This window comes from Ophidiomyces ophidiicola, assembly GCF_022830035.1.
Source record: "Ophidiomyces ophidiicola strain CBS 122913 chromosome Unknown scaffold_54, whole genome shotgun sequence".
Classification (NCBI taxonomy): Eukaryota; Fungi; Ascomycota; class Eurotiomycetes; order Onygenales; family Onygenaceae; genus Ophidiomyces; species Ophidiomyces ophidiicola.
This window is the reverse complement of record NW_026054694.1, coordinates 42,162-67,872: the sequence shown is the minus strand read 5'-3', so window position 1 is coordinate 67,872 and position 25,711 is coordinate 42,162. Positions and strand designations below refer to the sequence as shown.

The 25,711-nt window shown below is 52.7% G+C and overlaps 8 protein-coding genes across 8 annotated transcripts; 3 read left to right on the top strand and 5 right to left on the bottom strand.

The window, feature by feature from the left end:
• Nucleotides 1-724: 724 nt before the first annotated feature.
• On the top strand, nucleotides 725-4,064 carry LOZ57_006744 (uncharacterized protein; the record flags this gene model as incomplete). The annotated part of the gene is made up of 10 exons (XM_049255759.1): nucleotides 725-811; nucleotides 1,191-1,289; nucleotides 1,376-1,490; nucleotides 1,548-1,664; nucleotides 1,717-1,799; nucleotides 1,852-2,133; nucleotides 2,199-2,438; nucleotides 3,133-3,346; nucleotides 3,634-3,821; nucleotides 3,912-4,064. The coding sequence occupies 10 exons, from the start codon at nucleotides 725-727 to the stop codon at nucleotides 4,062-4,064; spliced, it is 1,578 nt and encodes a 525-aa protein (XP_049105277.1).
• Nucleotides 4,065-4,759: 695 nt separating this feature from the next.
• Nucleotides 4,760-7,115, bottom strand: LOZ57_006743 (uncharacterized protein; the record flags this gene model as incomplete). Its single annotated transcript, XM_049255758.1, has 4 exons — nucleotides 4,760-5,821; nucleotides 5,873-6,723; nucleotides 6,776-6,943; nucleotides 7,007-7,115. 4 exons carry the CDS (start codon nucleotides 7,113-7,115, stop codon nucleotides 4,760-4,762), a joined length of 2,190 nt encoding a protein of 729 aa, XP_049105276.1.
• A 267-nt stretch (nucleotides 7,116-7,382) lies between these two features.
• On the top strand, nucleotides 7,383-11,157 carry LOZ57_006742 (uncharacterized protein; the record flags this gene model as incomplete). The annotated part of the gene is made up of 3 exons (XM_049255757.1): nucleotides 7,383-7,536; nucleotides 7,592-10,206; nucleotides 10,267-11,157. The coding sequence occupies 3 exons, from the start codon at nucleotides 7,383-7,385 to the stop codon at nucleotides 11,155-11,157; spliced, it is 3,660 nt and encodes a 1,219-aa protein (XP_049105275.1).
• A 373-nt stretch (nucleotides 11,158-11,530) lies between these two features.
• On the bottom strand, nucleotides 11,531-12,663 carry LOZ57_006741 (uncharacterized protein; the record flags this gene model as incomplete). Its single annotated transcript, XM_049255756.1, has 3 exons — nucleotides 11,531-11,804; nucleotides 11,869-12,350; nucleotides 12,427-12,663. 3 exons carry the CDS (start codon nucleotides 12,661-12,663, stop codon nucleotides 11,531-11,533), a joined length of 993 nt encoding a protein of 330 aa, XP_049105274.1.
• A 1,190-nt stretch (nucleotides 12,664-13,853) lies between these two features.
• LOZ57_006740 (uncharacterized protein) lies at nucleotides 13,854-15,662 on the bottom strand (the record flags this gene model as incomplete). The annotated part of the gene is made up of 1 exon (XM_049255755.1): nucleotides 13,854-15,662. The coding sequence occupies one exon, from the start codon at nucleotides 15,660-15,662 to the stop codon at nucleotides 13,854-13,856; it is 1,809 nt and encodes a 602-aa protein (XP_049105273.1).
• Nucleotides 15,663-17,636: 1,974 nt separating this feature from the next.
• On the top strand, nucleotides 17,637-19,496 carry LOZ57_006739 (uncharacterized protein; the record flags this gene model as incomplete). Its single annotated transcript, XM_049255754.1, has 1 exon — nucleotides 17,637-19,496. The coding sequence occupies one exon, from the start codon at nucleotides 17,637-17,639 to the stop codon at nucleotides 19,494-19,496; it is 1,860 nt and encodes a 619-aa protein (XP_049105272.1).
• A 521-nt stretch (nucleotides 19,497-20,017) lies between these two features.
• LOZ57_006738 (uncharacterized protein) lies at nucleotides 20,018-21,572 on the bottom strand (the record flags this gene model as incomplete). The annotated part of the gene is made up of 5 exons (XM_049255753.1): nucleotides 20,018-20,785; nucleotides 20,842-21,228; nucleotides 21,302-21,337; nucleotides 21,410-21,486; nucleotides 21,539-21,572. The coding sequence occupies 5 exons, from the start codon at nucleotides 21,570-21,572 to the stop codon at nucleotides 20,018-20,020; spliced, it is 1,302 nt and encodes a 433-aa protein (XP_049105271.1).
• Nucleotides 21,573-22,971: 1,399 nt separating this feature from the next.
• Nucleotides 22,972-25,398, bottom strand: LOZ57_006737 (uncharacterized protein; the record flags this gene model as incomplete). The annotated part of the gene is made up of 1 exon (XM_049255752.1): nucleotides 22,972-25,398. One exon carries the CDS (start codon nucleotides 25,396-25,398, stop codon nucleotides 22,972-22,974), a length of 2,427 nt encoding a protein of 808 aa, XP_049105270.1.
• Between the last annotated feature and the right edge of the window lie 313 nt (nucleotides 25,399-25,711).

Here is a 25,711-nt window from a genome sequence, read left to right as displayed (position 1 = left end):
CCCCCCCCCCGGCCCCCCCCCCCCCCCCCCCCCCCCCCCCCCCCCCCCCCCCCCCCCCCCAACCCCCCCCCCCCCCCCCCGTGTGCCCCGCCGCCCATAAAGCCCCCCACCCGGCCCGCCCACCGCCAGTCCCCAGCCTGCCCCCCTCGCCGTGCTCTCCCAACCGTTGTCGCTCCCTGCCCGGCCAGCGTCTACGCCGTATTCTCGACTCCTCCCCTTGCTCTCTCTTTTTTTTTTTTTTTTTTTTTCTCTCCTTTTGTGTGCGTGTTGCCCGTTTTGCTTTTTCCGGCCGTGGTATTTGTATTTGTATGTGTATTTTTATTTTTATTTTTTTGGCTTTTTCCTCGCCTGCCTGCGAAGAGAGCCCGGTCGTGGTGGTGATGCGAGTGCGCGCGCCGCCGCCTGCCAGTAGTTTCTATATAATTCACTCCCCTTCCATGCTCGCCCTCTCCGTCGCTCGACCCGTCTGAGCCTGCTCCGCCTTGCCATTCACTCATTCCCTTGCTTCCGGTCCATCGGTGGTTCCCGTCGTCTTGGTTGTGCATTCTCCTGGGTTCTCCCGCCGTGGCCATCTAGTTAAATGGGCCGTGCCGCTGCTGCGAAACCTTTGCTTGACTCTGGCTCTCTTCTTGTCGCGCCCCCCAATAATAAACCCATCTCCTCTCTCACCGCCCACCGCTTTGTTGAAGCTGCACCCTGTCCGTCTAGACTCCCCATCGCCAACATGCACGCTCGAGCCGCCTTGCTGATCGGCGATATCACCCATTGCAGGCGGGACTGGGACCGCCTGGCCACGCTGGTCGTCCTCAAGGTATGTACGTCCGCCACCATCACGCTCCCGTCATCGCTCGCCGTCTTCTGGCTTGGTGGTCGTCTGTATCTGCCCCCTCCCCAGTGGCCCGTCGATGCCCGTCCGGCGTGGGACAGCCCCACTCGCGCATTCGCTCGCCACGCAAGTGCAAGCTGGAATGGTGACACAAGGAAGAAATAATGGCTCATGTTGTCGGGGACGCTCCCCGCAAAGATGCTCCTTGTTCAACTCCACCGCGCGCCTTGATTGGCTGCTGCAGGGGCCCTTCGAGATCGGCGGCCATCCAGCCGGAAGCGGGCAGAGACAGGTCGTTCCGGTCTTTCCTTGTGGCCAACCAATCCCAGGAGCCAATTGGCGCTGACCACTCTTGAACCCCAAGGAATTCGCCTGCGGAACCCGAGAGAAGTTCATTCGCAACTGCAAAGCCGGAGCGTACGATGATGTCGTCGTGATTTTTCGCTCAAACGCTTCCACCAGGGTACGTGTCTCGCGTTGATCATTTCGGCTGCTCCGCGATACCGTGCGTTTTGCATACATAGCTAAGCAATAGTGGTGGTACTGCAGTTAACCGGGCGTTTTGACCTCGAAATCCTGTGCGCTCTACCAAAATCCGTCAAATACATTTGCCACAATGGTGCTGGATACGACAATATTGACATCAACGCATGCTCTGACAGAGGTCAGTTTTTCTCACTTGACGTTCTGACGGGACGATGTGCTCACTTTAACGCCATAGGAATTTTGGTTTCAAGCACCCCAATTGCCGCCAACAATGCTACCGCAGATATTGCCATCTTCTTGATGATTGGCGCACTCAGACAAGCATACACCCCAATATCTTCTCTCAGAAGTGGTACGTTAACCGTCATCGTGCAACCGAATCAATGTCACTTACCGAATTGTAGGACAATGGACTGGAAAGACGTCACTTGGACATGACCCACGAGGGAAAACCTTGGGAATTCTGGGGATGGGCGGAATAGGAAAGGCAAGTCACGCGCTCAGTGGCTACAAGCACGCACATGCTAACAAACCTCAAGGAAGTAGCAATTAGAGCCAAGGCGTTCGGAATGAACATCCTGTATCACAATCGCCACCGGCTTTCGCGAGACCTGGAGGGAGATGCAACGTATGTCCCCTTCGGAGAATTACTCTCCAGGTCAGATGTTCTCAGCCTCAACCTATCGCTGAACGCCTCGACACGACACATCATCTCCGATCCGGAGTTTGCCAAAATGAAGGATGGCGTAGTGATTGTGAACACGGCAAGAGGCGCCTTGATCGACGAGAAAGCCCTTGTTTGCGCCCTCAACTCCGGCAAGGTCCGTACCCTCCGCTCTAACGTATCAACAGGCTCGTGTGCCCGCTGACTGTTGTGGGACATAAGGTCTTCTCAGCTGGCTTGGATGTCTATGAAAACGAGCCCGCCATTGACCCTGGTCTCGTTAATAATCCCAGGGTCATGCTTCTCCCGCACATCGGCACGACCACATATGAAACCCAGAGAGAAATGGAATTACTTGTGATCGAAAACGTGAGATCCAGCCTTGAAAAGGGCACTCTCATCACTCTGGTGCCCGAGCAAAGCGGCTCATCCTGCCAGCGAAACGGCTGCGTCGACCGCCACGTACATCAGAATGGGAGAAACGGCCGTCTTATTTGAAATGTACATTTCTTTAATGACTCTTGATTGCTGTTTGTTCTTATCTTTTTTTGTTTTTTTAGATTTTGGGTGTAGACTGTGAGATGCGGCGTTGAGTGAGAGCTTTTGGAGAATGTAAACTACCTGAGCGGCGTGCTTGATGTTAGTTAAAGGGGTGGGGGGGATCTTCATGAGCGTATTGTGCGGCTTAGTTTCGGAATTCAGTCTAAGAGACATGCATAGCTGTCTCTCAATACTCTCAATGCAGCGAGCCGTGTTGTTGATCATTGGAGTTCGCAAGGTTGTCGGAGGCGGAAGGCTCGTTTTGCCGGTGGATGACTAAGCATCTCCCTACGGTGTAGGCGGCGGGAGCCACTAGAGTTGCACTAAGTCAGTATTAGACTAGCGCTAGGGCTTTGTCGCGTAGTCAGCCTGCTCGCTTACCCAAGCGAAAAAAGGCACAACTTTGCTTGGGAGAGAGAGACCGAGTTGAAGATCAATCAACCGACGCCATCAGGGACCATCTCATCGACACGACAACCTGCTCAAGATGGTGAGTTCTTTCGAAGCCCGCTCTTCCCCCCGGAACAGCGCTCTTTTTGCAAAGAGCTGCCCGAAAAAACTCTCGTTCGCCGTGAGGACATGACCAAACTAACCATCCGTTATTGTGAATTTGAAGGTCCGCTACGCAGCCCAAACGATCCCCAGCGCAAAGAGCGCGCGGTCCCGCGGCTCCTACCTGCGCGTCAGCTTCAAGAACACCCGCGAGACTGCCCAGGCGATCAATGGCTTTAAGCTGCAGCGCGCAGTTGCCTTTTTGGAGAATGTGATCGGACACAAGGAGGCCGTGCCCATGAGGAGATATGCTGGCAGCACTGGACGATGCGCTCAGGGTGAGTTGATTGCTCGAGTGGTTTCTTTTGGTTTGATTGGGGATGTGTTGGGCGAATTGGAGTTTGGTTTAAGAGATGGGTTTCTATATTGTTTGGGAGGGTTAGGCTTGGGACGATGCAGAGGAGAATATGGCCGGGGCTGATGAAGCGGTTGATGAAGTGTGCTGCCGTCAAGCCTGATTCCCTGCAGGGCAACGAGATGCTCTATCAAACTCCATTCTCGCCAAATATGCCAATGGTTGTCAATTCTTTAAGCCATAATACTAACATATACCTCTCCTCTCCAGGCAAACAATTCGGTGTCTCCAAGGCCCGCTGGCCCGTCAAGTCCGCCGAGTTCCTCCTCGGTCTCCTCAAGAACGCCGAGGCCAACGCCGACACCAAGGGTCTTGATACCGGCAACCTCATCGTCAAGCACATCCAGGTCAACCAGGCCCCCAAGCAGCGAAGACGCACCTACCGTGCGCACGGTCGTGTATGTTGCTCCTTGTTTCCATCGATCTTGAAATGCAGCGTTTATTTGCACTGCCTTTGGTCTCCGCTCCTTACTGACGTTTGGTTTTAGATCAACCCCTACATGTCGAGCCCCTGCCACATCGAAATGATCCTCACCGAAGCTGATGAGGTTGTCCAGAAGGCCTCTTCTCTCGCTGGCCAGGGTAGACTCACATCCAGGCAACGAGGTTCCCGCGTGCGCCAAGCCATCACCGAAGCATAGACTTCTTTTTTAAACCCTTTTTTATTAAAAAAATCAAGCACGATACATCTTGAGATGGGACAAACAGAGAGAGGAAAAAAAGAAAGAAAGGGCGTGAAATGAGCTGTGGGGCGTTTCTCACCATTCTCTTATTATCATTTTTTTTCTTCTTCTAGTCTTGATGTCTCAAATACATGACTGTTCGTAATGCGGCGCGTCTTAGGTCTTGATGCATACAATCTGGTGGTCCTTGGGTTGAATTCTATTCCCATTCCCTGTTCAAATCATGCAGCTGATTTAATGTCCCAACCTTTCTGTATTTTCGTTTCTGTATGGCTGCACCTGTTGCGTTGCGGAGTCGGTTTCCCACCATCAAACCTACTTACCTTCGCAAAAATAATGCCATATCAGACGTTCGGGCCATGATCCGCCAGCGCACCTTTTAACAGAGACATAAACCCGGTTTGAAGATATTACATTCGAACTCGAAGGTCGTGTGCTCTTGATAACAGACTCAAATGTGAACCTCCAAGTCTATCAGATAAATAGTCATACATCATGAAGTAACAAGACAAGATCCACAGGTAGGACGGCTCAAATCATAGGAACACCACCAGTAAATACTCCGTACTCCATATATTCACAAGAAACAAACTTCCACAAGGCTGTCGCCAGCAGCGCATAACGAGGCCAACAAATAATAGTCAATCAATCACCTATTCTACATCTAGCCCCTCTTGGTGCCAGTCCGCAGGCCCACTCGCAGGCCCCGAGCCCGCAGCCACCATCGACTCCAAAGCGGCCGTGTGATGCTTGCTCGTCTGTATCGTACTCATCGAGTACAGCATGACAAACACCAGAACATGCAAAGCCAAGCAATACGCGGCAAACAGATTCCTGCTTGTTCGATTCGCGAGGACGATTCGAGTGATGGTGAAGATCATGCGCTCGGGTAGACTCATTCGGTTATACGCACGGTCGGATTCACGGCTGCGGAATCGGGCGAATGGTGATATCTTGGCCTCATAAGCGGAATGATATCTGGTGAGGGGAGAATCGGAGTCAATTTGAATTGATGTAGAATGTGGCGTTCTGTTAGCAGCTAGGGCGGCCGAAGATGACGAGGATGTCGTGTGGACGCCTCGATTATAGGTTGAGACGTAGCGGGTCTTTTCGTAGAGGCCAAGATTGTCTTCTTGTAAAGAAGCAATTTCTTGCCGGAGTCCTCTAATGGTGACATGCATATTGGAGATCTCTTGCTCAAGCTCTGAGTTTCTTTTCTTAAATCGATCACGCTGGGCTTGCACCATCGGTAGAATTCCGGATCCACCACCGAGAGCGTCACCAGATCGAATTCCTTCAAGATTATTTCCAGATATCATGCTGTGATCGAATCCAGATATGATCGAGGAAGTCGGAGACACCCTGCCCCTTCTTGCCGCATATGGATGTCTGGACGCATAAGTCCCAGCAACAGACATTGCTGATGAATTAGGTGCCTCTTTCTGCACCCGAATAATATCATTTTCAAGACTGGCAGTTAGGTTCCTGGATCGTTCTAGATCGGCGTTTGTTTTCGAAACTTCTTCCCTGAGAGTTTCCAACTGGGTCTCGAGATCACGATGTGAAACTCTAAGAACAGTGAGTTCGTCCGAAAGTTTCTTGTTTCTAGCCATCAACAACTGCTCCAGATTGTTTTCATTCGAACTTGAGCCAGTCTCGCCGATGGACCCCTTAAGGTCAACGTCATCGTCGTCTCCAGTTGAGAACTCAATGGTCTTTAGGAACATGTTAGTAGGCAGCTCAAGTCTATATTTGGAGAGACTTACCTTGATAACTTCTAATTCTCGCCGTATATCGTCGTAATCTGCAAATTTTTCCAATTTCCCACGTAATTCGTCTCGTTCTGCTGTTACAGAGGTATTGAGTCTCTCGATTTGGCGCACCTTTGCCTCCAATGAATTCTTCTCCGCATCTCTGTCAAACCGTGAAGAGTCCAATTTTCGTAGCAGCGATGAGTTCTCCGACTGTAAACGAAGATAGGCCGGGTCTTCCTCCACTGGTCGCGAGTTAAGTTCCGATTGTGAATGCGAAATAGCCTGAGCAAGGTCTAATCTTAATTGCTCATTTCGAGCCTCTACATCAGCCAGTCTGAGGCTCGTTTTCTCTAAATCTGTAGATAAAATTTCCAGCTCCGCGGCAGTGGCTGCACTTCGCTGTGCGTCTCCACCATCTTGGCTGTCGAGTCTCTGTGAAACCTCGTAGCTAGCTTTGATTTCCTTCAATAGACGTTCGTTATTTTCTGCTTTTTCTTCGTAGCTCTTCTCTTTGGCTTCCCAGTTGCTAGTCTTTTCTGCAAGTACAGCGTTCCAAGACGCCTCGACTTCTTGGAGCTTGGTTTTCTGTTGCCGCTCTAATTCCCGTCGCAAGGATCTCTCTTCCTCCAATTTCTTTTCTACCGTGTCAAGCTGCGAAGTAAGTCGGCTCACACTCTTTTGAAGAGTATCCTTCTCCGATTTTAACTTCGGTAGTGTATCTTCCGATAGGACAAGTGAGTCAATTGAAGCTTCGAGTAAAGGGTAAGGATCTGGCGCCTCTGATAATGCAGAATAAAGCTGCAAGAACGCGGAAGAGGATGATTTGCCGTGCGTTGTTAATAGGTCAATGAATGCCTGGTAGGCTAGAAGCATGTCAGTGGTGATTATTATCAAAGCGAAAAGGACCAGCTATACATTTCAACAAAGCTTTATACTCGGCAAGTTTAGATGCATCTTCAAGTTTCCGGAAATCCTTTGTTTTCTGTGCCAGATCTTTACGCTGTACAAGGGAGTCTCGCTGGTGGGCTACGATGTCCGAAGCCGCTGTGTCTAGTTTGGAGACAAGATTTGCCAAATCGATACCTTTTGCAGTCAGTCACCAAGCACGCATAATTACCTGCAGAATACCCGAAATGCAGCACATACTTCTCCATGCCAAAATGGCCTTCTGAAACTTGGTTTCTTGAGGCTTCTCAATGTTCTCAACAGGGGCGTCGTCACTAGCATTCTCCACTACTGTCGCGAGAGTGTCCATCTTTGCAAGAAAAAAAACTGCTAAGAGAGCGACCGTAAGGATCAGCAGGAGCTGTGTATAATCCTCCCTAAGCCGATGTCGTCCCCTGGAGACTGAAGCTGCACATCGACTTGAACACTGTACCTAACTACGTAGTTACTTTACGGATCAACGTTCCTCCGGGTCACTAGTGATCTTCAACCACCAGGGCAGGGATAGGCAGCTGATAGAAAGCAGGGAACTCCTCCTCATGGACCAGTGTGGTGGTGCAAAGGGGAAACGGGCATCATGGGCGCGGATGGCGATGTCGACGGGCCCAGGAAACGCCGAAAGCTCAATCCCCCCGAAACCGGGCCCTATGTCCTTAGGCAGCTTGTTGATCAGATACCAGTTTCAGCAGAAGGGGACCAGGGCGCTCACATCACTTGTGTAGAATATTGGAGTATGTATTTTGCCGAAACTTCCCCCGCAGGTAACTGATCTTCGGATGATACTAGATGACAACCTTTACGTTGGAACCTCTCTTGGAGAGGTACTGCATTTCGTTTCCCTTCCAGGCGATGGCCCCAACAGCGATACCACCGACCCAACTTTAATATTGGCTTCCAGACTTCCAGTCTCCGCTTCTATTAATACGGCTACCCCAGATGTACCTGTTGGGGTTCAGCGAATCTTGGTCGTCCCCAGAGCGAACAAAGCGTGTATTCTTTGCGATGGGGTTGTCTCGTTTTATTCACTTCCGGAACTCAGTCCCGCTTACGGAACAACGAAAGTTGGGAATTGTAGCTGGATAGGAGGGCTTGACCTCAATGAATCGGCAGGCGACGATGAAGGGGGTGATCCTGTTGTTATGATAGCACGGCAAAACAATCTTATGCTTGTTCGCATGGGCGAGGAGCCACGGCGGGTAAAAAACATAGAATTCCCAGGCTGCCTTGCCGGTGTTCGCCGGGACACTATTGGCTGCGTTGCTGATGGGTTTTCATACTCTCTCCTTGATGTTGAAAGGCGCCAAAAGATACATCTTTCAAAAATTCGTCCATCGGAGGAACAAGAGGATCCCGAGCTTCAAAATATTCCGAAAAGGCCAGGAATTTCTATGCATCGCCACTCCGCGAGCTCTAATGGAAATGAATTGTTGAATGAAAATCGAATACACGGCAGAAGTTCAAGTCTAAATGCTGTGGACGCTCAATTTGATACACGGCGCCGCAGTCCTGAATCAAGGGCCCTCCCCAGATCCCTTTCAAGGACCCCGGATCCAGACGCCAGGGCATCTCCAAATCGCCAACTGACCACCCATGGGTCTTCCGATACTCCAAGTAACGGCTCAACCATGCCACCTCTAACCCAGAAAGCATTGCCACGCCCGCCGGCTTCTGAATTATCCACATTCAAGCCCCACGTTGTTTCTCCTACCCCTTCAGAATTCCTGTTTGTGACGGGAACAGAAGAATCCGGCGTAGGGGTTGGCATGTTCGTGAATCTTGACGGCGAGGGAACACGAGGCACAATAGAGTTCCAAACGTATCCGGATGCCATTGTGCTTGATAACGACAGCGATGGTACGGGATCGGCTGCAAACAATGATAGTGAGGAAGGGTATATTCTTGCTGTTGTTGATTCTAACAATGGTGAGGAGCTTGACAAACAAATCGAGGCGCAGCGATGGGATCTCAACCCAGGGGAAGGCGAAAGGCATAAGTCATTATTAGCGATTCCCTTGTGCGAGTCCTCGCCAGGGCCTATAGGTATCCACAGAACTGTTAGCTCCACCCAAGTCAGCTTTTCTAGAGTCGGAGATATCATGCGAATGGTGCGACTTAAGTTGTCATCTCGACCGGAAAACGCAGACCCAAGAACTAAAGCCTCGATCGAACAATTGCAGAAGGAAAAGGAGCTTTTTGAGTCCCAAGAAATTGACCCCAGCACCATAGACCAACCGTCTTCTGGGTTTCAACCTGAATGGGAAGTACAAAGAAGCCAAGAAGAAGCTAAGCTAGCTATGAATCTAGCTCACGTTAACAGTGGTGTACTTCTTTGGGGAGGGAACTGCATATGGCGCGTAGTCCGAAACCCCTTAGCCCTACAACTGGAAAATTCTTTGCAGCTTGCCCAGCCTGAGCTGGACGATGGTCTTCAAACAACTGATTTGACAGCGATTACACAGCTACTAGATGAAATGGCTACTATTATTCCAAAGACGGAAAACGAGTTTCGTGGCCTCAACTATGTCATGCAAAAGGCAAGCTTAGTCCTATTCGCCCATTTGATATCAACGGATCAAGCATTTCATACGACGGAGATGATCAAAGCGACCGAACTCGCACTCATCAATGGGGGTTTGGACCCACGAGTTTTATTACTCTTAATACCGTTGGTTAAGTCGGAAGTTCTCGAGAGCTCCCAGGGGATATGGGTTAATCGTGGCCTCGCAATGGTCGCGGAGCCATTGATCGAAACCTCAGAAAATGGGGATATGAATAAAAAAACGTTTCAAGACATTGACGTACGTATACTAATGATGACAGTAAGGTTTCTGCTTTCGTGGCAGAAAAAAAGAGGCTATGGAAGTATCGCCGATGAGATGTATGTTTTCAATAGCGTCGATGCGGCCCTATTACACCTGTTACTGGAGCTTGACAGTAGCCACTACCGTAAGGCCAATGCTCCCGCTGCCTCTTTTGCACGCACAGAGTTAAACAGACTGGTGGACAATTGGAAGGGTGACTTTGAGCGTGCGATTGAATTACTCGAAGATTACAGGAGGCTGTTTGTGCTTAGCAGGCTGTATCAGAGTCAAAAAATGTCCAAACATGTTCTTGGAACTTGGAAGAGAATAATAGAAGGCGACACAGACGCCGGAGGAGAATTATCTACGCCAGCTGCGGAGATACAGGTCCGCAAGTATCTTGTGAAATTAAGAGATAGTAAGGTTGTTGAGGAATATGGTGCCTGGCTCGCGTCAAGAAATCCTACACTGGGGATACAGGTCTTTGCAGACGATACCAGCAGGATTAAGCTTGATCCAGTACAAGTCATTCCGTTACTGAAGGAAAACGCACCAGGTGCCGTGCAGGTCTATCTGGAACACCTGGTATTTGCAAAGAACGTAAGTGATAAATAAGTCATGTTAAGATGTTCCTACATTTGCATTAACAGCAATATGCAGTGCTCTCAGTACGCGGATGACCTTATCGGATATTACCTTGATACGGTTATTTCCGTGCTTGAAAATTCCCCTGAGGCACGGACGTCCCTCGCTGAGTCATATTCGACATACAGAGCGCTTCGCCCCCCAAAGCCATCCTATCTTGGATTCATATCTGAAAATGCACCGCCCAACAACTGGTGGCAGTCGCGTCTTCGACTTCTTCAACTTCTTGGCGGCGAATCCAGAAGCCAGTTTACTTCTACACCTACCCCCCGAGACCTGTCATACTCAATCACCGCTGTTCTAAATCGTATTGAACCGTTTCAAAACGAGCTAGTGTCTGAAAACATCATTCTAGGGGGCCGTCAAGGCCGTCACCATGAAGCTCTCCATTTGCTTACCCATGGACTTGGAGACTATGACACGGCAATTCGATACTGTGTATATGGTGGATTCTCCGCCTCGCCAACATCCACGCCTCCTGTTACTGAAGAGTCTTTGAAATTTCGAAAAGACTTATTCACCCGTCTCTTGCGAGAATTTCTCGAGATACCAGATTCGTCTGACCGTATCGAACGCACCTCTGATCTCCTTACCCGCTTCGCAGCGCTATATGACGTAGGAGACGTGCTCTCAGTTGTTCCTGATGATTGGACTGTCGATGTTCTCTCGGGGTTTCTGGTTAGAGTCCTGAGAGACTTATTGACTGAGAAGAGAGAGGTGAAAGTACAAAGAGCGCTCAGTGCAGGGTTGAATCTTAAGGTTGGAGTGGAAATGTTGGAGAAGGGAGATAAGGCCGGCGGTGGCTGGGTAGAAGAAGAAAGTGGCGTGAGGGCGCTGAATAGTGGCAAATCTAAGGATATTAAAGGGAAGAAGAGGGCAATTGTGGATGTAAATGAGCGACGATGAATTGGGATAGATATACTTTTTTTTTTCCTACGACTTTATGAAGTTGGCCGTTATTGTTAATAGCGGGCCTGTTACATATACGTATGCACATACGGGGATAAGGTCCTCCAACTAGTTCCAGATATATAGCATTACCGGGGCAATTCTACTTAATTCTAATAGCACAATTACCTAGCGCATAGCGGGCTTTCTATCAATGATATTAGGGCGCATCAAGACTGGGCCCAACCATAGACATGAATTACGGCCTATGAAAGGAAAATTGACGGATAAGAGTTGTATGTAAATTCCAAAATATACAAGTCCGCTGGCTCAGCCCCATCTGAACGGAATGAGATATTACAGTAAATCGAAAGAAATAGGCCACGCTCGCTTAATCCAGATCAGGAACAGGTAGTCCATTCACAATCCTAACCTTCTGGCCCAGTTTAGACAGAGCTTCGGTGGAATTTTTGTCTCTTAGATTCTTCGTGTCCTCTTCAGACACGAGAACAAAATCATGTGTGATCAGGGCAGTTTCAAGGGGAACACCGTATTTAGCAGCCATTTCAGGGTCTGTAACGGTGGTGGTGTCCACGACGAGGGATGATTTGACTCCAAAAACAGCATCGGAGCTTTCAAACGGGTCACCACGGAGGAAGAGGGAGCTGTGTAAATAGATTTAGTTTCAAAATTCATTGGGCCTTGAGATGAAAGGGGTAGAGATCTTACGATATCAGATGGTCGAACCCTGGCTTTTCAAACATGAAATGCATGTGTGCCGGTCGATAGGGATGGCGTTTCAGCAGCGTCAGCATTTTCCCCACCGGTCCGTCATGTGGAATTGGATACGGGACGGGTTTGATAGCTTTAAACCAGAAAGCACCCTGGGCATCGCTATGCAGCACACCTCGACCATCCGGCTTGGTGCGATTGGGGTGCTGCACGTCATAGTGGCCCGTCGAATCGGTCTCCCAGATGTCGACCTTGACGCCCTCGATCGGATTGCCTGAGGTGTCCGTGACGGTGCAGGTGACGAGAAGAGGCTCGCCCTCGGGGTCGTGGGAGAGCTGGTCGCCAGAGTCCAGGTGTTCGGCGTCGTGCGTGTGGAAGGGGCCGAGGACGGTGCCTTCGGTGGAGCCGGGGGGTTTGGGGTGGTCAATGGCATCGATGAGCAGAGAGAGACCGAGGACGTCGGAGAGAAGGATGAATTCCTATATGGCTTCGCGATTAACCTAACATAGCCAATTTTACGGTGAATATCCCCGCGGTAAAACACCACAAACTCACCTGTCGGACATCAGTGCACATCTTGCCCACCTCCGTCAAGAAGAGCAAGCCGGTCATCCACTCCTGGGTGCTTAGTCTGGTCTCGCGGGCAAAATCATGTAGATGGGTAACAAGTCGGTCCATAACAAACTTCATGCGGGCATCAGGACATTGCGAGTTGATTAGAATGGTATTCTCAGTGATATTATCAATCGTGAGGTCCTTCAGAGGAGGGACCGTGATCTGTGAAGGATCCATGGTGATATCTCAACGCAGCAGAAATATAGGCAGCCTGTTCTATGCCTTGCGAAGAATTGAAGCTAGCAGCAATGAAGCACTAGCGGCCAACAGCGAAGTCGAACAGGCGCAACAATTCCAATCCTATGACTCAAAGGCGTAAAAAGCGCAGCTGCCAGAGAGCGGGGGTGAGAAGAGCAGCCCATCAGTATTTATGCGGCCGCACCAACTCCAGACCCGTCCCACCATCCTCTCCGCAGCCAGCCAGCTAGTTAGCTAGTTAACTAGTCAACTCAACCCCAGGTCCGCCAGCGAATCGGCCGGCTTGCAGAAAAAGGGGGGCGCATCGAGTTTCTGGCACCACCACCAGCAAACCGTTTCGCTCACACACCTGATGACAAACACGGCCGTCATCCACGTCTATCGGCCGCCGGCATTTGGCGCGTTGTCGTTCGGATCTCCGACCCGGCAAGTCAAGCCCGGGGCACGCTTAGCTAAGCGGGCTCCCCGCGCGCGCCTAAATCGCCTGCGTTAGTCAGCGGGCGGACCGTTTTCCGCGCTGGCCGGAGGATATAGATATTCCGGAGGCTTAGTCAGGTGCGTTTAGTCAGCGGGCCCGAGCGGCCAATTGTCGCAATTCCGCCTTGCGGAGCCTTCTGGAGCGAGCGAGATGACCTAGAGCGGCCGCAAATCAGCCTTTATACCGGTATGATGGGCTGGCCGCCTGATGTTCCACTTTCAGGCAAAGCTAGTTTATTATTATGTATACTCTATACGGAGTACGCGCAACACTTTTCATCCCCCATTTTTCCGGTCGGATGAAGTGGAAAAGCCCTCTAAAATAGCGAGGCATATCATGCCCAAGAGAAGTTGGGGACGTAATCAAAATTCCCACGCCTTGGGCTTGACAAGTAAATAATAATAGTAAGCAATAATCGCCGTCGCCAGCACGCAAATCAAAGAAATTTTGGCTTGTAATTCACTAAATACCATCGTCACGCTAAAAAAAAAGGTGTTGGGCAGCAAAAACGCGGACAGGAGTTGCGTAGGATAAAAAAAAAGCTAGATAAAGAAGGCGAAGAGCTGTTGGCTAGATAAAACACAAACATAAAACCATCCAATAATCTTGGGATATTGTCAACTTTGGGGGTCCAAAGAACATGATGAGCTAAACAGTTGAAGCGAAATCACAATATCACATTCCTTCCCACCTACTTTGCCATAGCTTGCTGCGCCTCGACTCGCTCACGCTCGGCGGCTGAGCGAGCATGGTGCTGGTTCATCGTATCCAGGATGGCTTGCGCCAGCGGGTCGGGGGGGTCTTCAAGGTCATAGTCGGCGCCATAGCCATTGCCATTCATGTGGCTATGGTCATGTTGTCGAGGCTCCCTTCGTCGGGTATCACTGATGGGGGACACCATGTTTTCGCTCAGAGATCGTTGGGGAGGTGACGCTCGGGCTGATAGCTGCGGTTCCGAGGCAGGGCGGACAGTGGGTGCAGGGGTGTCAGCGTTCACTGGGTTGAAACCGGTCCTCTCCAGACCTTCATGGCCTTCTTGAAGGAGGCTCTGGGAGCCTTCCTGGCTTTGCCGCGGATAGAGGTCACGCAGTTCCTCCAATCTTACCTCTTTCCAGGAACATTTTGCATGCTTTTTGGTGCAACCCATGCACGCAGTTAAGTTCTTGAGGCAGTCCATATGCAGCCGGCGGCAGCGATCACAGGGCGGCAGTACACGCTCACCCCGCTGAAGGGTCTCCATTCTACTAACCATCTCACTTTTATACGGGCCCCCATCATCACGTTCGTAGTGATTAGCAGATTTCGTCTGCGGGAGGAGGGAGGAGGGAGTGCTTGGGATCGCGACGGGGGCATAAGGTCCCATATATTCGCCGGGGTCAGACACGCGGGGGCGAGATGACCTGGAAGTGTGGCGGCTGACGTCTACGCTAGCGATTTCTTCATCGGGGAAAAGTCGGCGGTCTGAGGTAGTGAAAAATTTCTTCATTAGCTCTGCCCTCGTGCTGGGCGAAGCGCCTTTGATCGATGTACCATTGATAATAGTCACGTTATCCGTGTTCGGCTGTGAAAAAGCGAACTGCGCGCCAGAGACAACATGTTCATGGTCATTGTGGGGCTCCGAGCGCGTGTTGACGGCCACAAACCCCGACGGTGGGGAGAGCGAACGCGACTGGCCGTTGCCCGCAAAGGCGGCAGATACTCCGGTGCCATTAGATTCCTTCCAGGGGCTGGTAGGTCGAGGGATCTGCACGGCCAAGCCTGTATCGTTCTCCCGCCGTGAGATGATCGCGTTTCTGCGATTTTTAAGGCGATGGTTCAGCTGCCTGGCGCGGGCGGATACTAACCAGAATGCAGGTTTTAATAAAGAGGATTCGAGGTACAAGGATGCTGGGGTACTTTGCTCACCTTGATCTGCCAACTGAATGATCTGGGACAGATTCTTTTCGAGTATCTCGAGAGAACCGAGCTCTTTCTCCTCATCCTCACTGATAGGTTGGGGTGGGATCATCTTCTGCGGCATGCCCGAGGCAATCAGCACGTAATCCTCCTCGGAGATCTCGACACGACTCTGCTTGATGTAGATCTGGCAGACGCGCACGCCATTTCTGGTCTTCTCGAGGTTGAACTGCTCAGGCTTGCTTTTAGCAAACTCGACGACATCCAGCCAGCTCACTTGGGTGCCCTCCTTGCCATTCGACTTCAGCACGCGCGGGGGGTTGTCGAAGAGGCGCTCGAAGCGCTTGACCAGAATGGGGCCCAGCGGACAGGCGCCGAGGTTGCCGGCGATGCTCTCGTGGCGCTGCAGCACGCCGTCGTACTCGCCGATGAGGCGCACGATCGCGGGCAGGGTGTCGTCCGCGGACACCAGAGGCAGGTTCTCCGCGTATTGGCGCGCGAGGTAGTTGATCTGGAGATGGTTGGAGGTCTTCTGGACTTTGGATGCGATCGCAGGGAAGTCGGCGGTGGGCGACCGCGGGCGCTTGTTGGAGACTTCGGCCATGTCAGTCAGCGGGCGACACGCGCTGGTCGGTGCTGGGACGAGGTCAGCGGAAATCGCAACGGCAGAGAGGGCTCGCTTATCGGGAGGGCGGGCGCGCTAACATTGACAGCCAGAGTGCAGGCGGGAGGGTGGTTGCGTGGGCGAGCGTAAGAGAAGACGGGCCCAGGCAGCAGCCGCAGCAGAGCAAGACAGCTGGTAGGGTGGACGCAAGGGCAGCAAGCGCGAACAAGGAGCGACGTAGGGAGAGGGAGGAAAGAGAGAGAGAAGAAGGATGAGGGCGAGCGGAGGAGGGAGAAGAGGGCAACGGAGGGCGGAGGAAGAACGGAGGAGAAGGAGGGCGAGCGGGTGGAGGGCGGGAGGGCAGGAGGGCCAGGCTGGGGGGGGGTGGGAAGGCGCGGTTAGAGTTCGGGGGGGGCTACATCGGGCAAGAACAGCAGCAGGCCGGGCAGGAGGGAGGGGGGGGGGGGGGGAGGAGTGGAGAGCGCGTTACGGTATCAATACACAGACCGTACGGGGGCGCGACAGCGAGCAGCAGCAGGAGTGGCGGCGCCGCAGCGGCAGGCGTGCGCGCGTGCCGGCATCAGCAGCAGCAGCGGCGGCGGCGGCGACGGGGCGGCGAGGGGGGCTCGCTGGCCAACCAGGCCGCGGGCTCGCGAGCCACCGTTGGCAGGGGACGGGAACGGAAAACACGGCGTCAACTGACGGGCGATACGTGGGCTTGCGGGCTGGCGCGGCTCGTGATTCGCCGGAGCCCAGCCCGTCGCGCCCCGTGTGCCAATGCGCCAGCCGCACGCCGTACACCGCCAGATTCCCGCCTCGCACGCTGCGGTGGCCGCCAGCCTGGGGCGCGCCGTCCGTCCAGCGCACTCCTGCTGGGCGGGCGCAGGCAGCTCGCTAGCCGTGACCGTCTCCACGCCGCCGCCCGGGCCGGGTGTCCGTCGCCGCGCCCAGCGAGCCCACCCATTCCCCCCCCCCTCTCGCCAGCCGTGTCGCGAGACCAGCCAGCCCAGCGTTTCTTCTTTCGGGCGGAACCCCCCCATCCAGCCAGATCCCGCCCGGTCCTTTCCGCTCCCCAGAATAGGCTTAGCGCCGCGCCCGCAGCTCCGGCGCGCCGCACGCCCCCCCGCCTATCGCTCTCCCTGGCTCTCAGGCTCTCAGGCTCTCTCGTCCCCCTTCTCCCCCTTCTCGCTCCCCTTCCCCCTCCCCTCCCCTCTCCCCCCCCCAATCCCACCCAACCGCTACCCCAGCCTCCCAGCCCAGCCCCGCACAGCCACACCTCCTGCGTGTCTCGGATGCCACCTCCCTCCTCCCCCACGGCCAATCGCCGCCTTCTCAGCCCACGCCGACGCGTCGATGGGCCGGGCTCGGGACCTCCGCGCTGCCCTGCCCCGTGCGTGCTGTTGCTGCTCCCTGCAAAGCTTGTCGTCGCGGCCCAGAAATAATGCCTCAGTGCCCGCCCGCCCGCCGTGAAAACACCTCTTGCCAATGCCGCGTTTATTGACGCCTCAAATGCCATGACTACTACTGCCCGTGCTCCCTCCCCCCCCTCTACGTCTTTCTAGTGGTTTCGGAGCCCCAACCGCCGCCGGTGTGCAGGATTGCCGCTGGACACACAGTCACAGTTGTGTTTTTGATATCAGCTTTGTCACCGCCAATCTCCGTCTATTCCCTTCACACACCCCCCACCTTGTATCAAATACATTTTCCGGAGACTCTGAGAGTTGTCTTTCCTTCAACCTGCCTGATTCTCTTCTCAGCAAAAAACATTCTTTTCCCTCCTGCTTCTTAACCTTTCCCGGACCTGGGGACCTCTCCTGCGCCCTCAAAGCCGCGGAATCATTCTCTTGCAAATACCACTCCCAACAAAGACTTCCTCCATACCTCGTGATTCTCATTCTTGCAGGGAGATATCTTTGACCACCACGCCAGCAGAGCGGAAGCCCCACCGGGTTTCTCTGCCGATCCTTCCTTTCGATGGCGCCGAACAACCGCGGTGCAAACACTACCTATATCTCAGAATACACCCGAGGCCTAACCGGGGTGGATGTCCGCTTCGACCACCTCCTCACGCAGGTCCTATGCGTCTCGCTAGGGGCCGTGGCCGTGCTCGTCCTGGTCGCGAGGGTGGCGCAGATGGGCCACTCCTATCTGCGCCGCGTCCTGTCCGCGCCCGCGACGCCTCGGCAGCAGAGGTTCTGGGGGATCGAGGAGTCGCCGACCTGGTCGAAGCTCAAGAAACACTTTCTCTACGCGCCGCTAGGGAGGAAGAGGCACAACCGAGAGTTCCAGATCTCGACCGCTGTCAATGTCGGCACGCTGCCGTCGCGCTTCCACATGATCCTGCTGACGCTCTACATCGGCAGCCAGGTGGCGTATTGCAGTATGCTGGATTATAGCGTCAACAAGAAAGCTGCGTTGATCGCAGAGTTGCGAGGGAGGTCGGGAAATCTTGCTGTTTTGAATATGATACCCCTGGTTCTGTTCGCGGGCCGAAATAACCCCCTGATCCCACTCCTTCGCGTGAGCTTCGACACGTACAACCTTCTCCACAGATGGGTCGGCAGGGTGGTAGTCCTGGAATCCATTGCGCATACGGTTGCCTGGGCCATCAACGCGATCGATGGCGCCGGCTGGGAGGGCATGTGGGATGCTGTGAAAGGTGACCCGTTCTTCGTCTGGGGACTGGTCTCCACGCTCGCGTTCACGTTCCTGTTCATTCAGTCGCCGTCGCCCCTCCGGCATGCATTCTACGAGACGTTTCTGCATCTGCATCAACTAGGCGCGCTGGTGGCCATCGTGGGTCTCTACATGCATTTGGACGTGGACAACCTTCCCCAGCTCCCGTGGCTACAGTTTATCATCGGCATATGGGTAATTGAACGCACCACTCGCCTTGTTCGACTCATCTACCTCAACACATCTCGCCGCAACGGTGTCACGAAGGTCATAGCCAAAGCGCTCCCCGGCGAGGCCACAAGAGTCACCTTTTTCCTCCCTCACCACGCTCGCATCGCACCAGGCAGCCATGTATACGCCTACCTCCCGCGCATCTCCCTCTGGATGTCGCACCCTTTCTCCGTTGCCTGGGTCGAAGACGGCCGACACCCACACGACGCCCTCGCCCCCGACGAAAAATACATCGACTCCTCGCGCTCCTCGCCCGACCTCAAACAGAGCCGGTTCGCCAACTTCGACGAAGAGCTCAACGGGCCCAGCCGCAAGCCCACCTCGATCACGCTCATCGTCGCCGCGCGCACCGGCATGACACGCCGGCTGTACAACGCGGCGCTCTCGGCGCCCAACCTCACGCTGGAGACGAGCGGCTTCGTCGAAGGGCCGTACATCTCGCACCCGTCGGCGTCGTTCGGCAGCTACGGCACGGTGGTGCTGTTCTCGGGCGGCGCCGGCATCACGCACCACCTGCTGCACGTGCGCGACCTGCTGCAGGCCGCCGACGACGCGGGCTCCGTGGCCACGCGCCGCATCTACCTGGTGTGGGCCGTGCGCACCACCGAGCACCTGTCGTGGGTGCGCGGCTTCATGGATGCCATCCTGCACCTGCCCAACCGCCGCGACATGCTCATCACCAAGCTGTTCGTCAGCAAGCCCCGGAGCACCCGCGAGATCACCAGCCCCAGCACCACCCTGCAGATGTTCCCCGGCCGCTGCCGCCCCAATGTCGTGCTGGACGAGGCCTTGGAGGACCGCGTCGGGGCGACGGTGGTTTCGGTGTGTGGCCCGGGTGCGTTTGCGGATGAGGTGCGTGCCGCGGCGAGGGAGAGGATAGGGAAGGGGGTGGTGATTGATTTTGTGGAAGAGGCGTTTACTTGGTAGGCCATGCATTTGTTTCATGGACAAGAAGTTTTTTTTTTTCTTTTTTCTTTTCTCCCCCTTTTTTTCAGAGGTGGGTGTGGCGGATGAGTCTTTGGCGATGTTGTTTCTCACGCTTTTTCTTATGCCCCGGAATGTGTTGATGCCCCATTTTTTGCTTCGATGTATATTCTTTTAAAAGACAGCATGGCGCTCTCGGAAATACGCATGTATGTATGTACATACAAAAGTGATGCATGTCACGACTTCTAGATGAAATATCATGCATATTCGGCGACGAATCTCTACTACTGTGTGCGCAGGCAGCTCTCTCTTCGGGGCATAGATTCGTATATATTCAAAACATAGGCTATCTTAACGTCATAATTTAGGAGTGTTCTTTGGGAGAGTAAGAAGGGGTATAGAGACAGTATGACAGTATTCAACAATCATTACAGATAACACACAAAGATGAATAGGTAATCAAGAAATCGCAAGCTAAGGGAGTGTCAATTCTATTCAATCGGAGCCTTCAGCAACTCCCATCACGTCGCCTTGGTCGGATACGACTTATTCGTCACGGGCGGCGGCGCACCCGCCGTCGTATTTCCTGGGTTCTGCGCCCGCTCGTCTATCGTGCTGTACTTATCGGCAAACGGGTTCTCGACCTGAAACTCCCCGGGCTGGTACTGGAACCCGCGCGAGGCAGTGTTTGCTTGCGGCCGGGGCGGGACGAGCGGCGGTGCCGCGGTGGAATCGATCGGGGACACATCACCGCTCATGATGCCGGTGGATCGCGTGGCCGTCTGTTGTTGCCCGGGAGCCTGGTCGACGGCCTTTCGGGGTATGGAGAGATTCGGAACCTGGGACTGGGAGGTGGGAATCGCGGTGGCGTCGGCGGCGGATGAGAACGGCGATTCAGTTGGGGCTTGCGGCGGAGCCGTGCTGGTGTGCTTTCTCGCGTTGAGCTGTGCTCGCTGATACTTCGACAAGGCGCTGGAGATCTTGTCATTCGTCTCAATGAGGGTCATCATCGTCTCTTCGTCTGGCGCGGGGTTTGTGGCTTCCATGTATGCCTGCAGCGACCGAGAGGCTCTCTGGCACCGGCTGGCAAATTCTTTGAGCATGTCATTGTCGAAGAATTCTGACGGTGGGGTGGATTGCACCATCTGCTGCAGGAGTTTTGCAGATGTCCCGGCTTCGGCTACCCGGCCTGCAAGCTCTTCTGGCGTGGGCAGTTTCCTTATTCTATGCTCGCTGGAAAAGAAATCCTGCCGGTATCCGGCATATGTTCCTTGCGCTGGTTGCTGAAGCTATCAAATTGAGAATGCGTTAGAGTAGCATTTTGATAAAGTAAGGGGCAACTTACTGGATGCACCCCAAATTGCTTGACAAACTTGTCCTTTTCCTTTTTCCACATAGTATTCACTTCTGCCAGATTTGTGTCATGTGCTTTATTTGTTGATAAGAACTCCAGAGTCTCCCTCAGAATTTGCTGCACGCTCACTTCCTGCCCGTCTCTCAGGAGGATTTTAAGCGACGAGACAAAGCGCGAATCAATGTTGCGCGTAAATGTAGGGCCAGGATTATCAGCCAGTATTCGGACCAGCATAATCGCATTATACTGGCGCTGAGGCTTGGAGGAGTTGGGTTTCAGGAGGTATTTGTGAAGGTGGCCTGCAGCGACTCTGGCGGCGGAGGGGCTTGATTCGGCAGCCTCGACAATGGCCGGAAGGTGGAGGTACTCATCGCCCTGCTGTTATGGACATTAAGTCAGCATCAATGCCTAAGGTGTAAACACAGACAGACGTGTCAATAGAGACACTCACCGGGCCGCCTATGGTCCCAGAGTCACAAAATGCGGTCTTTGCTCGGCAATTCTTGGTCAGTCAAAGCTCGAGATACCCCACCAGGAGGCCTTAGAAAGAATAACCAACAATTTCTCTGATGACGATGTCCTCGGGCGTGTCTTGAGGATACGATGCGCCATTTGGCGGCCACTGGATCTGCGTGCCTAGAAAAGAGCGTCAGAGTACCGTCTACACACGAACGTATCCGGGTCTCACTTTTCCGCTTCAAAGTCCCCACCAGGCGCTTCATTTTGGATAGGATAGCGGGTATGCTGTTCCAGTGATGTCGTGAGGGCGTGCTGGAGATGTAACAATCCCTCCAAACAAGCGACGAACACGAAAAACGCTCAGTAATGAGCTTACTAGATCATAAAGAGAGAGAGAGAGAGAGGCCGAGAGAATGAGAGTAGAATCGGGGCCAGGAGGGGATTCCAAGGAGCGGCACCCGGTAGTTATCACGTCTTCGAGGGGGATGATAGCTGCATCATCGGCGACTACCAACGACGCAACTAGCCGAACCTTAGGCGCTGAGACCCCCCTATTTGGCCGTTTGTTTACAGCGACACACCACCACCACCACCACCACCACCACCCTCATCATCGGCATAGTTACGTATTGGCATTGCGACAGCCTCGCCTCCCGGGCGCCTGCTCGATTTCTCTGAATGGCTCGCGGCAGCCAGGGACGCGTGGCGCGCGCCCTCCTGACGCCCCCCAGCCCGGCGCCAACGTTTGCTTCTGCCGCCCACCGCGGGATGCCGGGTTGGTTGGATCCAGTCAACGCACCCGCTTGGCGTGCCGGCTTTGCGATACTCGCTGCCTGGAATCCTTCAATGTTATGTATTCCATTCTGATGGAGACTGTTTAGGCAGACACGTTCTTGCCCGGTTGAGACCTTCTGGCTTCGATGTTTACTTTTGCACGGTGTGATGTGTACGTGAGTAGTTACGCGTTCTCTCTACTCCTTTGGAATGATTCCTGATAATCCTGGTCAAATGGTGATCATCTAGGAAGATGCCTAGTCTTGTAACTATCTCTTATGTGCGAACTGCACAGCCTGCTTTTGCCCGTCCCTCATGCCCTTATATGGTATCTAGTGCCTTTTTGTATCGTCCCCGTGCAATAAGTGGCTTGAGAATTGCAAGCTACTAGTTTACGTCGCGCTCTGATCAAACAATATTCGATACCACAAAAAAAATGTCAGGTAGTTAGTTAGGGTCAGCCTATTCCTTTCGGTTAATTTATGCACTCTTGACGAGCCCATTTATACCCAAATAGTGCTATGCGTCTGCTTTGCTTGGTTGTTTGCCCTCGTCGGCAATTCCCGCTGTTCGTCGAAGCGCCCAAGAATTCTTTCTTCTCTGGTCTGCCATCTCCAACAGGCATTTGCCCGCCCATTCTGTCGGTAAGCGGCCACTTTTTCTGGCATGTTCCACGTAGAATACTCGGTAAATAATATCAATGGTCTGTCACAGGCCTGGCAGGACGGGCATAGTTACTCCGCCCACTTCTACGTTTTCAAGCTAACAAAGCCACGGACAAGCTAATACGGTATACCGAGCGGAGGATTGACTATTCTATACCATTTGGATTAATATTCGCAGGCTAAAATATTGTCTATATAAATAAACGGTAATGGCCCTCTCACATCAAGTTCTTTCAGCTTCAAGTGAAACTATTGCGTCCTCATACGCCTTGATGATAGGGTCGTACAGCCTTTTTGGATCACGGGGCGTGCCAACAACAAGCCCGTTCTTATCATAAGGAAATAGTATGTCTCGTATAGCTCTACAGAGCGGTATGAGACAGTCAAAATATGGAGGAAATTCCTTCATCAAAATACGCTCAAATCCGCCAGCTTCCATATTGCCTCGTTTGGCGTTTGCAATGTCTTCGTAGTCATTAGTATACCAATTCTTTAGAAGGCTTTTTTTAGGCTGCATCGATTCTTGTTTAGCTTTTTTCCAGCCACGATAGGCGCACTGCCAGATCAACACATAGAAAAAGGACTCAAGATCGTGACGGTACGTGTGGTCTACATTGAGCAGTACCTCAATCGCCATGAATTCCATGGTACCGGTCCGGTGTCGTGCACCGCTTCGTCCACTCCCAAATTCCTTGGCAAGGTCAAGATCAATGAGCATGCCTGACTTACCACCTGCTTTGCCAGAATCTGTGATAATTATATTGTTCTCTGAAATGTCTCTGTGAAGGATGTTTCCATCAAGGTACAGAGACCGATGTGCCAGTATTGAATCTCGGAGCGCCATGAGCAATTCCAACGGTGACTCAAAATCATAAATGGGTCGGCCGGCAGGGGTAATCACCAGACAACGAAAGATACGATTGTCATACGGTTCATCCCCTCGGTCAAATAGGCTGGGTGAATGAACGGACTGGGCTGTGAAAGTGAGCTCATTCTCTGATTGCTTTCTAGAGAGCTTGTTGCTGGAGCGCGATCGTTTGATAATTTGTGGTCCAGGATCTGGTGATCTCCGCTTTGTAGACGGCCTGTTGCTGACACTAAGGCTTTGAACTCGGCTGGATGATTGGAACAATTTGACTCGGGATCCTTGCTGCGCAAATGACAATGCCGGGCTGGCATTGCTACTTCGAAAATTGTGCCGATTTTCGAAGAGCAGGCCCTCGCGCAGGTCTGCAATGCTGGTGAATGTACGGTGCCCGATGACCCTTGCGATCCCTTGGACGCCCCGCTGGTGTGCGAGCTCGAGAAGGTCCACCTCCGGTCGTCGTTTATCAGAAGTCCATGAGAATTTTGCCACGCCCTCCGCCATGCCACCATTCTTTGTGCGAAAGCAGCTTGTGCCGCGACACACAATGGAGTATTGGGAGCTGATAGGGACGCGATCAAGTTGAATTGTTGTATCCTTTCCGGTACCGGTAGCATTGACAGTTATTGCCTGTTTGCCATCCAAACCAGATGCCATGAATGTTTCAAGCCCAAGCTCTTCATCGCTCATCATCGCGTAACCTAAAATAACATGCAAGAACTGTTTCATGTTTTCTCGGATATTAAAAATGCCAGAGCTGTAGGGACCTGAGCGATCAAACACCCAGGCCTCCATCTTGGCCCCGCATACGGCAAATGCGTGGACAAATCGTCGAGTTGGCTGTGCAATGAACACTTCCCGCACGTAACGTGCCAGCTGCAGCAGTGTGCCTTTTGTCTGGATCTCATCTGATGACTTTTTGAGCTCCCCCACCACATAAATATCTCTCCAGTCATGCTTTTCATTTGGGTTGCCAGCGGTTCGGGCTTTCAGTAAAAGGTCAACCTGTCGCTCTGCTTCCGAACCAGTAAGGTCTGCCTTATTTCTGGTGGAAAAGTAGACACTACGCGCTTCTGGAAGGAACTCAGCTTGAAGGCGAAACCACCACTCAAGGACATTTTCCTGCGTAGGGGGATTGGGAAATTCAGCCCAGTCACTAGATGAGTTCAGGGCGCGTTCACAGAGTGCGCCCACCCGTGTATTCCAGGTAGTCCCTTCAAAGTATTTTGCTATGAAACCACCTACACCCCGAAAGGTGCAATCTTGTATCTCTTCAAAGATCCTCCCTTCCACTAGCAGACGAGTCTGTTCGGCCCCTTTCTGTGATGATGATGTGAACCGGACCGGGGTAGCGTCGGATGAGGGAGGAACAGTTGCTGGGGGTGTGGAAGAAGAAGTAGCGGCAATGAGGTTGAAGACAGCCTTCCAGATGTCAGTGTCAGCAGCATTGTTGACAACAAGCTGGATGAGAGGTTGATAGTGTTCATAACTGAAGGGGGCTCGCCGGAGGCCCAGATATAAGTCTGCCAAATCTGAATCAACCTTTTGGTCGGCGATCCGTGAGCGAAGATTGAATGCTGCATCCTGTCCTTGAAGGGCAATGATAAGTTTTGAAATCGCAGATTGGTAAAGTGTGTCAAGACTATTTATGGAGCCGTCATTTGATATTAAGCGTGACTCGTAAATATTGTCTGCCTCTTCAAGCAAACAGCGCAGATCGTGGACCGTGTGATTCAAAGGGTGGCGTTCAATGATAGAATTTTCATCTGGGGAAAGTTCGGTCATACTTGCAATGTTAGAGTCAATTGTTTGAAAGTAAAGTGTTTCCTAAAGTCGGGGGCATATGGCGGCCGTTCTCAGATCGAGGTATTCCCAGATCGGTAGCAATTTCCACCTTCAACAGAGAGGTTACGCGTGTTGTTTACCTCATCATCTCAGACACATGCTGTTAAGGGTCTTTAGCGCGACTTTAGTGTTTTGAGCTAACCCATTTAGGTACTTCAGCCAGAATCTGACCAGCACAGTGTCTGAGCTAATTTTCAGCTTTTTTACAGAAAGTTGAAAATTGTCATATAAATTTAGAAATTAAAAACTAAGT